We start from the raw sequence: 12025 nt of genomic DNA, 5'->3' as shown, positions 1-12025 counted from the left end.
TTTAAAAAATTGATAAAAACGAAAAAATATGAATACAAAAAAAAAATCACTTTGAAAAATTATCCAATATTTTAGAAAATAATCCTCAAGAATTATGGAAAATTCTTAACTCCTTCAATACAAAAAAAAATATATAAAGATGAGGAGTGTGGTAAACCTTTATTAAATTACCATGATACCATGATCCATTTTCAGAACCAGGTCATGTGCATTGACGGGGATATATATATATTGATTATCAAAACTTAAGAACTTAGGTAAAGACTCCGGGCCTGATATTATAGTATATGAAGTAATTAAATACAGTGGCCCAGTTACATTAAAATCTTATGTTAAATTTTTAATCAATTTTAAAAAAAACTGCTTATCATCAAAAACACTGGAATCTTTTTTATATTAATATTCAAATCTGGAGACAAATGTCATCCTGGCACCTACAGAGGTATTTCTTCATTTTATATGCAATTGGTATAATATATATGTTTTTGTCACAAACATGTTAGATTTGTTTATATGACAATACACATTATTATCAATAACTATTCTTGATATTAAATTACAAAAACATTGATATTTAAAATTGTGAGAAAAAAAGTTACAAGCCCGTCCCACCACTTTCAAATTAAAATCTCAATTCGTTACGAGTCTATCAAAATAAACAATTTATCTTGCCATTTAAACGCGAACAACAAAGCGATAATTTCCGGGTCAAGGGTACTAAACAGATAATCTGGATACTTGCCAATTAACTTCCTCAATAGTTTTTGGTTTTCCAAATTTTGCTTTCGTTTTTAAATGCTATATTAATGCTGGATTAAGTTTATTCAAACTTCTAAAAGAAAGGTAAATAAAAAATGAAGTAAATATATTCAAGATATTGTATATATTTGGAAGAAATTATTCAGCGTATTTTACATAAAATCATACTATGTCATAATTTTGAACCTGTCAACAAAGTATTGTAATTTTTAAAAACTTCATACTGACATTAAATGAAATATACATGCATGGTGTTAGAACCAAAACACAACCCATCTGTATATTTTCCTTATAGTTTTTTTTTCTTTCACTTTCGCTTTTGATTTGTTTGCTATTTTTGTCTCTAGACCTCAATTAAACTTTTTTTTTCTGTCGGTTTTTTCTAAATATACAATATTAGGTCAACGTCAGAAAATATAAACTTTTTTGTATGAGTCTGAGAAGTTTTGTGCCGAATACAAAAAAAATTATATTTTTCTGACATTGACCTAATATTGTTTTTATACTGCAACTTAAATTAATACATTGATAGCTATTCAAATTGTAACACAAATATCAAACTTATTTTCATCCCTTAATGAACCCCTGATTGTGTAAAAAGTTATCCGTGATGAAATTGACATTGTACAAAATATAGCTGTGTTACTTATATTATATTTAGGAAATAAACACAACTAGTTGCACTATAAATTGTTTTACGTTGTATCTTGTACGATTGTGATTTTAATTATTTCTATAGAACAAGGCTTGGCATCATCAAAGTAGAAGAAGATACATATTAGGTGGAAAGCATTAGGTTTCTTAATCTAAAAACTACCTGGAAAATTGAGACCCTTGATCATGTTAATTGTTAATGACAATATAATAACTGAAAATCAACGGTTTCAAATTTGACAATGAAGACTTAAACGCTATCGTGTATTATGTAAATTTGAAGGGGAAAAGGTCAATACTAAGTAAATACTAAAATATGGGACAGCCATGCATGTATACATACATACGTAACATACAATATAGTACGTGTTTACAGCAAATAAAGTTAACAGTTATTGTCAATTACAGCTCATGATTAGGGTAATTTTAACGTTTACGAATAATACGAGAGAGAGAGAGAGAGAGAGAGAGAGAGAGTACAACAATCGGAATTAGAAAGTACGACAGCATGTTGTCTATATTAATAGTTTACTTAGGTAAATTCATTTACTTTATAACGAGTGGTAGGGATGAGCCGCTGGAAGAAACAGTTTCAAGCTTCATGATATAACAAGTACGAACAAATTAAGTAAAATGTATGACAAGGTTGCTGATTGAAGCATTTCTCAATGACATAGCGTAATTATGATAACTATAGGTATATATACAACAAATATATGATGCAGTAATCATTTTTGCATTCCAAATATATAACAAGGGTGGGGTACTGGATATCTCAGCTGCTCATCCATACCATAAAATGATTGAAGTGCCACCCCTCCCCCAGTGTTCGAGTCAATAAAAAGCTAGTTTTACCCTTTTTAACATGGACCTTACCTCTATTTGTGAATCTGCGATACTTGATCTGAGAATTTGCGACAATTAAACAACATCTCCTTATTTTTATAATAAAGTACTCTGTTAAACTTATTCACAATTTATCATGTGTGTAGTGCTGGCAGTGGCATTAAACACGAACTATCAATCAATCATTACAAAATATATACAGTGTAGTTTAGCATAATTATTACTGTTACTCAATATTAAAAGTATTAGTCTTCTGAATTCAAGGCTAATGTCTGTTGTATGACGGAAACTTAATTGATATAATTTGACTGGGAGATGTCGGGTTGAGTATTAATTTCAGTTGTTTTGTTTCATCATTATTATCAAAATCTAAGAAGTCCTTGTGTTTAGTTTTTATGTCTTTAAAAAAGTTCTCTAGATTTATTTGTTTAGGTAGAAATCTTTACGCAACATTATGTGTAATTTTAAAAGGTAACTAAAAAGGTAATAAACTGAATCTTTATTAGATTATATTCCGTAAAAATTGCTTTCCACCAACCATGACGTTTCCATACGTGATCATTTAAGTACATCATTTTATATTAGCATTTTAAACAACAAGAACGAAATCGATATTCTAAATTAACATGTATCGTGTAAATAAAACGTCGAAAGACAAAATTAAACTAAGAAAAATACAACAATGTTTTTTTTTTAACTAAGAATTGGTGTGAAAATATATACTACCTGTATTTATAGTAGGATAACCAGTCTTATATTGGTGCTGAGTACACTAAGTATTATATTAGTTACATGGTGTGTTAGTGACCTAATACGATGTATATATATTGGTGCAATAAATTCCATATGGGGTGAGAGCGAAGCTCGAATCCCCATATGGAATTTATTGACCCCATATATATCGTATTAGGTCACTAGCACACCGTGTAACGAATTTATCTTACCGACTATCTTCACATGTGGTATTTAGACTAGCGGCCTATCAAAGTGATTAAGTCTTCAATACTTAGTATTAAGAACCCACTTCCATTTGTCTATACAAAAAACAAATGCCAACAATAACAACTTGTTAGCTTTAAATTTGTTTTATGAATTTGTTTCAATCGTTCATTATCAATTTCTTCGTCTGTTGAAACCTTTCAGATTTCTTTTTTGTTTTGAAAGGGAAGTAACTCCTTAATTACTAACCCCATATTTTTTATGACACCCTATATCAAATATATGTAGTCACTACGTGTAGTCCTTTAACCAATCATATCCCCAGAAATCTATAGGAGGTAAGATAAGATCCTTTATCGGCCCTAGGTCATGATATCACCCGAAATACGACAGAAACTACTTATTCTACAACCTTTGTTTCTATAAATAATACTTGAAGAAATTTAGATATAAGGTGTCATCTCGATCAGTATGTTTCTAATACAAGAAGTTAGATCAAATGTTACCAACGCAGGCGCGGATCCAGCCATTTTTAAAAGGTGGAGGGGTAGTTCTAATACATGCAAGTCATATAAAAAGGGGGGTTCCAACCATATGTCTCCATACAAAAGCATTAACTGTCCAACAAAAAGCCCCCCCCCCCCCCCCCCCCCCTTTGGAGCCGCCACTGTCAATGTACAGATATTACAATGTAGATAATAAAATGGAGAGGGACATTTGTAAAATGGCAAGTTGGATAAGTCCAGGCTAAAGTCTATTTGGCAGTTACATATACGACCATGCAATTAGAGAGCCATGTTTTATGTGTTGTTTGGCATAGAAGTGACATACGCTTTCTTTACCTGAAGAACTATTGTAAAGTGGAAAATTTAGGAGTGAGTAATGTTCTATTCGTTAAGTTTTTTTAAAAATCGGAGCACTTAAGATCACCCCCAGTTTTTGGTGGGGTTCGTGTTGCTTAGTCTTTAGTTTTCTATGTTGTGTCTTGTGTACTATTATTTGTCTGTTTGTCTTTTTATTTTTTAGCCATGGCGTTGTCAGTTTATTTTCGATCTATGAGTTTGACTGTCCGTCTGGTATCTTTCGCCACTCTGTTTATAACTTGTCTACAACAGCAATGTTTAGCACTGATTCATTTTTCAATTTAATGCTTGTATATAAAATTGTTGAGAAACCATTAAGTAAGTAATGCAGATACATGCATATTAAAATTCCCCTAGATTTCGCAAATTTTCGAATTTTGAAATTCAGATAAAAGTAACCATACCAATTAAAGTTCTAGATAATCAAGAACAAAAGAGCCCTCGTTATATAACGTATCTCCTATGAAAATGTTTTCACAAAACACCATTAATAAAGGGACATGCGAAAATATTGAGCTGCCTTCAAAGAAGAAAGTCATTACATGCTTAAGTCTTTTGAGGTTTGACTAGTGCAGGAATTAGGGAAAATAGCATATGACTTCAATTAAACTTGTCGAACTGATTATCCTCATAAATAATAGGATCGAGAATGGAAACGGGGAATATGTCAAAGAGACAACAACCCTACCAAAGAGCAGAAACCAGCCCAAGACCACAAATGAGCCTTAAACACAGCGAGAAATTATTATCATTAGGTTTTAAAATAGATTGTTTCTAATCGAAAAATCTTAATACTGCTATATTGATAATCAACAGGTTTTTTCTATGTGAACTATGTCGGTCGGCATTAGAGTTGTTCGTGGTCCAGACTGGAATTATGGAGACAAAGATGGCGGAGAAGGTCACGTGGGCTCAATCATCGCTGTCAGTCAAGATAATTCCTGTGATGTAGTATGGGACAATGGCCGTGAAATGAAGTGTAACATCGGAAAAGGAGGAAAACGTGATCTGAGAGTCGTGGACAATGCACCAGCAGGTAGATGTAATAAACAAATGAGACAGCATCCCAATGACAAAAACAAACAACTTGGTCTATTCTTGGCATTTATATCCTTATTCTTTACGCTTTCTGTCTTGTATGCCTTTAAACTAGTTTAACCCCGCCACATTCTGTATGTGCCTGTAATTCAGTGGTTGTCGTTTGTTGCTGTATATCATATTTGTTTTTCGTTCATTATTTTGTACATAAATCAGGCCGTTAGTTTTCTCGTTTGAATAGTTTTACATTTGACATTTCAGGGCCTTTTATAGCTGACTATTCGGTATGGGTTTTACTCATTGTTGAAGGCCGTACGATGACCCATAGTTGTTAATTTCTGTGTCATTTGGTCTCTTGTGGAGAGTTGTCTCATTAGCAATCATATCACATCTTTTTATTTTTATATTATAAGAGAATAAATATGTACATGAGCAAATATTGCATTTACGATCTTAGCGCTTCATACAAAATATTTCAATACTGGAAACCCATAATAGATAAAACCTCACAAAGGATATTACAATATAGATCGAGTGTAGTCTATGATTAGAATAAGACATAATTATACATACGAAGAAACGCAGCGATATAACTAGTACGTTAACAAGTATATCTTTCTACAAAAATTCAAGACTTTAGATTGACCCGGACGGAAATTGAACATATGACCTTCCTCACTTCGTTGATTGATTGTTGTTTTCTTAACACCCAGTGACAAATATTTCAGATAAATGCAGGACGAGAGCACAAATACAATTAATGTTATAAAAATGTTCTGCAAAATCTGTCGACCTGAATGAAGGGTGATATTTTGTTACTGGAAAATGGTTAGGGGCGCAATGTATCTAATAAAAGGTCACATACGAACCCATCGAAGAGTTATTGCAAGGGTTTGTTAACGTGCAGACAACGTTGGACTCTTTCTTTACAAAGATTTAACGTCTTCATTCCGACCTTACGTTTCTATACATCCCGCACAGCCACGCTCATCTTGACCAAAGGTCCTACTGCCATCAAAAGGATGACACTATTTCTATACCACAGTCAACCCTTGGTTTCCTGCCTCGGCATGCTACAACGGGATCATATAGGCCATTCCCCGAGAGAAAAATATAACTAGATGTAGTTATTATTTTCGTATTGAGTATACGTATAATGTATATAAAAACAGACAGAGAAAGAAGAACAAGGATCTGACTTAAATAATCCAGCTTTAAAAGATAAAAAAACAAAAAACAAAAAAACAAACAAAAAAAGTTTTTAATGGATAGCGTGAAGGCATCCGAAAAGGCGACTTATTTATAATTAACGAAAGTATCGGACTTATTTGAAATACGTACAATGCATCACTAATGGGTTAGAGGCCTCCGACTTATTTGAAATACGTACAATGCATTACTAATGGGCTAGAGACCTCCGACTTATTTGATATACGTACAATGCATCACTAATGGGTTAGAGGCCTCCGACTTATTTGAAATACGTACAATGCATCAGTAATGGGTTAGAGGCCTCCGACTTATTTGAAATACGTACAATGCATCACTAATGGGTTAGAGGCCTCCGACCTATTTGTTTAGGTTAAGGGCGTATCCACTAGACGTATGCTGTAGATTTATTCAGAAATCCTATGAGCTGTTATGTTTTTCTTCTGGAGATTATAAGAGCACCGAATGTGGCGCATAATTGAAACGTTCAGAAACTGTGAAATGTTCCTGGCATGATTAAACTCTTTGAAGCCTTTCTGAAAAAAACGTGCATATGCCCGCCATTACACTGTCAAATCAAATTTATAACTTTCTTCATCACAAAATGCATTTGTGTTATAGATCGCAAAATAAAAATTTTGATATTACTGCTATGCTGGTCATTTGTTGTTTTTATCTGCTCTTCGACGCTTGTTTAAGGTTTTCGATTTTTAATTATTTACTGAAGAGACATTACTTGTCATAATGCAGTTAGATATGTACAGGTATAATTTCATTATAAGATCAATATACTTAACGTTTCAGGTGTAAAGCACTTAGGTGTACAATGTGACGAATGTAAACAGAGAACTGTGATAGGAACACGTTGGAAGTGTTCCGAATGTCACGACTATGATTTGTGTACTATTTGTTACTATGGTGACAAACACAATCTGAGCCATCAATTTCTTAGAATTAACAAGCAGTCGAGTAAACCGTAAGCATTAAAAATAATAATAATATTCTGCTGTATAGCAAGTACAAAGTTATTATAGATTTCTTTCATTATTCCAAAGATATGATTAATGACATGATATAGAAGTCACTGTCTAGACAAGGGTTGGTAAACAAGAGAATTTCTTGTACGAAAGTAGAATAAATGATGTGACAACATTTTGCTTTCATGAATATAAAAACTCAAAAAGTATTTTTTTCAAAGAGCCTTTCAAAATTTCTATTAATATCCACAAAACATGATTTCAGACATCTGTATTAATACAGCTGATTTCTGTCTGACATATTTGATTTATGCTTTTATGAAGTCCGTACTTGGACCTATAAATGTTATATACATTGTGACTTGGACGGAGAGTTGTCTCATTGGCACTCATACCACATCTTCTTGTTTCTATATATAAGCAAGAAAATAATATGCAATGATTTATCAAAATGAAAATAAAATTATAAACAAAAACAAACTTCAGTTTTTCTGTTTTCAATTGAAAATTCTTTCAGATGGTTATAAATGTTCACGTTTACAGACTTTACGTCAATATTGTATGGCTTCATAGAGGTATCAACACTTTAGTAAAACACTTTTGAATATAACTTACGCTTTCTTTCAACACATTTTACTTATTTATTTTGACATTTAGAATAAAGCTTCCTAAGAGAGCAACATCACAGAGGATGAGAGCCTTGGGGATATTTCCAGGAGCTGTAGTTTTGCGGGGTAAAGATTGGTCCTATGGTTCACAAGATGGTTAGTATTGTCAACCATTTACTGGTGTACATGTATATGTGTAACATTGGAGTTCAGGGTGACGTACATTTTCACTGAACTAGTACACATTTTTGTTAAGGGGCCAGCTAAAGCCCGCCACCATTGGTGGCCTTCGGCTGTTATTTTGCTCTTTGGTCGGGTTGTTGTCTCTTTGACATATTCTTCATTTCCATTCTCAATTTTACATCAATTGTAATAAATATATATTGCAAATATGTCTTCTCAAGAATTATATTCAAAACTTTACACGTTTCGCTAACAAGACACCCAGACTATAGCAGACGAAAGAATAACCTCTCCGATCTATATATATACGTTGTTTTCAATTTAGACTTGTTTATATTTTTTCGTTTGGGCTTGTATTATATTTGCCTTCGGGTTTATATAATCCGTTCATCCTATTTTGACTCTTTCTTTCTTGGTAGAGGGGTCTAAATACAGCACACACAACATTTTCCAATAGACCAAAAAAGTGAAAAAGTATATTTTAACAAAACGCATTTGACTAGCAGGTCGAACAACGGATGTTCTTAAACCCTGCTGACTGCCACTGGCGATTGCCAAATACACGGATCACCAGATGTAACAAAATGGATCTTAACTATTAATTTAATACCAAACAGAAAACAATAAACTTGCGGAAAAGATGGTATACCGCAAACAAAAGGTGCAAAAATTAATACAGCATATCCGGATTTTGACAATTAATGTCTCTTCAGTGACGTTAGGAATCGAAACGGTATTTGGAAGGCTTTACAATTTACCTCAATTTAGGATAGACTCTTGAATTTTTAAAAGTTGAAACAGGATGAACGGATCATTTAAACCCGAAGGCAAATATAATATGAGCCCAAACGAAAAAATATAAACAAGAGTAAATTGAAAACAACGGAAAAGATGGTATAATACCGCAAACAAAAGGGGCAAATATATTTATATATATATATATGTATATTTGTACTGAAAGGTTGCATGGCTAATTATATGAAGAAATACTGTTTTCACTTAAATCTGGGAAATTGTATACAAATTTCGTAAGGTGTTGTTATTTGGTTTGTGTGGACATTATTTGCATTTATTCTAATTAACGATATTTGATTAATTCACCTAAATAAGCTTTAAAGAGCTTGCTTTTGCTGATACAACGCAAGGTTGTTCTGTTGCTATTTCTGAAAAAATTAAACTCTAGCAAAATATCCATGACTTAAAGGAAGTATGGGACATAAATGTTCATCACATAAATGTTCACCTCATAAATGTTCCCCGCATACATGTTCATCACATAAATGTTCCCCACCTAAATGTTCACCACATGAGGCAACAGCAAAATGCCATAAAAACCAAAAGTCTGAAGGTTAGTATAGGGTCAATATGTCATATTCTAAATAGCCCCTGTGTATAAACGTTATATACAAATACTACATTCCCCCACAGTTCCCCACTTGACATATGAATAAACCCCAAAACACTAAGACATCACCAAATCAGATAATGATGACGTACCTGGCATTGGACAAAAATGTTGGACAGGTACATAGTTATAAACAAAATAAAATCACAAAAACAACTGACAATACAACAGACCACCCAAACACCAACTAACATACCGCTCAAACCGCTAGGGCCGTCTTAAACTTGTAGTGAGTTGGAACTTTTTGCTCCCTGTTGAAGGCCACACTGTGACTTTGAAATGAAGAACATTTTTTTTTGTGTTTTGCAGTGCATGTACTGATTTTGTGTCATGGATGGATGGATACCCTATATCATTTCTTTTCTATTATAACATGTACATTTTTACCCTAGGCGGGCAAGGGTCGGAAGGCAAAGTAACAGAATTAAGAAACTATGGTGGCGACACTGGTGCACGGAATGCCGTCAAGGTCAAATGGAAAAACGGAGAAATTAATGTTTATAAATTAGGAGCTGGCGGAAAAGTAGATCTTAAGTTTATGGAACCAGGAGTGGGAACAGATTATTACAGGGATCATTTGGATATACCTGGTAAGTACTTCATGAAAATAATGATTTTTTTTTATATTCCACATCAAGTTGTTTTTATCTTATGATTTTGAAGACTAATTTAACCATTGATCTTGATTCATGATTAAGTATTTTTATCTTCTGATAATATCTGAAGTTTTGAAAACAGACAATTGAGATTCAAATTTAAAAGTATGTATTAAATGTTATTATTAAAAATCTCATATAATATATTATATATCAGTCTCACAAAAATATAGATTCAGTGGACGTACCTACTAAACAAACAGGTAAATATAAAATTTTCTCAATAAGTTTTTTACAAATTTTAGTGGTTTGTGTATTTCTTTATTGTTTGTTGGTTAAATGCAATTTTTGTGCTCTTTACTTGTCAGCAATGCCTCCTCAATACTAATATACGACTGTTTCCCATAATTGATATTAGTAGCATGTTACGTATAAAGGTAACTTCTGCTATGTTTGCGATCACTGTGCTTATTTTCTGTGCACACTGAGTTAACACTTTTCCTCATATTTCAATTGATGCATACTTGTATTCACGACTTCGGATCACTTCCCTGTATACACTTTATCATATAGTTCTGTGGCATGACTTTGGATCACGTCCCTGTATACACTTTATCCTATAGTTCTGTGACATGACTTTGGATCACTTCCTTGTATACACTTTATACTATAGTTCTGTGACATGACTTTGGATCACTTCCCTGTATACACTTTATACTATAGTTCTGTGACATGACTTTGAATCACGTCCCTGTATACACTTTATACTATAGTTCTGTGACATGACTTTGGATCACTTCCTTGTATACACTTTATACTATAGTTCTGTGACATGACTTTGGATCACTTTCCTGTATACACTTTATACTATAGTTCTGTGACATGACTTTGGATCACTTCATGGTATACACTTTATCATATAGTTCTGTGACATGACTTTGGATCACGTCTCTGTATACACTTTATACTATAGTTCTGTGACATGACTTTGGATCACTTCCTTGTATACACTTTATACTATAGTTCTGTGACATGACTTTGGATCACTTCCTTGTATACACTTTATACTATAGTTCTGTGGCATGACTTAAGCTTTATTCTATAGTTCTGTGACATGACTTTGGATCACGTCCCTGTATACACTTTATATAGTTCTGTGACATGACTTTGGATCACTTCCCTGTATACACTTTATACTATAGTTCTGTGACAGGACTTAGGCTTTATTCTATAGTTCTGTGACAGGACTTAGGCTTTATTCTATAGTTCTGTGACAGGATTTAGGCTTTATTTTATAGTTCTGTGACATGACTTTGGATCACGTCCCTGTATACACTTTATACTATAGTTCTCTGACATGACTTAGGCTTTATTCTATAGTTCTGTGACATGACTTTGGATCACTTCCCTGTATACACTTTATACTATAGTTCTGTGACATGACTTTGGATCACGTCCCTGTATACACTTTATACTATAGTTCTGTGACATGACTTAGGCTTTATTCTATAGTTCTGTGACATGACTTTGGATCACTTCCCTGTATACACTTTATACTATAGTTCTGTGACATGACTTTGGATCACGTCCCTGTATACACTTTATACTATAGTTCTGTGACATGACTTAGGCTTTATACTATAGTTCTGTGACATGACTTAGGCTTTATTCTATAATTCTGTGACATGACTTTGGATCACGTCCCTGTATACACTTTATACTATAGTTCTGTGACATGACTTTGGATCACTTCCCTGTATACACTTTACACTTTAGTTCTGTGACATGACTTTGGATCACTTCCCTGTATACACTTTATATAGTTCTGTGACATGACTTTGGATCACTTCCCTGTATACACTTTATATAGTTCTGTGACAGGACTTAGACTTTATTCTATAGTTCTGTGACAGGACTTAGGCTTTATTTTATAGTTCTGTGACAGGAC

At 33.1% G+C, this 12025-nt stretch overlaps 1 protein-coding gene across 2 annotated transcripts in view; it reads left to right on the top strand.

The window, feature by feature from the left end:
- The first annotated feature begins 736 nt into the window (after window positions 1-736).
- Window positions 737-12025, top strand: part of LOC127732397 (E3 ubiquitin-protein ligase MIB2-like) — a 40017-nt gene continuing 28728 nt past the window's right edge. Inside the window, exons 1-6 of one of the 2 annotated variants that reach the window (XM_052241433.1) lie at window positions 737-843; window positions 4878-5097; window positions 7113-7284; window positions 7943-8049; window positions 9874-10071; window positions 10311-10340. In XM_052241433.1, coding sequence (XP_052097393.1) covers window positions 4896-5097; window positions 7113-7284; window positions 7943-8049; window positions 9874-10071; window positions 10311-10340 — 709 coding nt within the window. In that variant the 5' untranslated portion in view covers window positions 737-843; window positions 4878-4895. The remainder of the gene's footprint in view (window positions 844-4877; window positions 5098-7112; window positions 7285-7942; window positions 8050-9873; window positions 10072-10310; window positions 10341-12025) is intronic. The other variant, XM_052241434.1, reaches the window with a different exon arrangement.

This window comes from Mytilus californianus, unplaced genomic scaffold (assembly GCF_021869535.1).
Source record: "Mytilus californianus isolate M0D057914Y unplaced genomic scaffold, xbMytCali1.0.p SCAF_24, whole genome shotgun sequence".
Classification (NCBI taxonomy): domain Eukaryota; kingdom Metazoa; phylum Mollusca; class Bivalvia; order Mytilida; family Mytilidae; genus Mytilus; species Mytilus californianus.
This window is presented reverse-complemented; position numbering and strand designations above follow the sequence as displayed.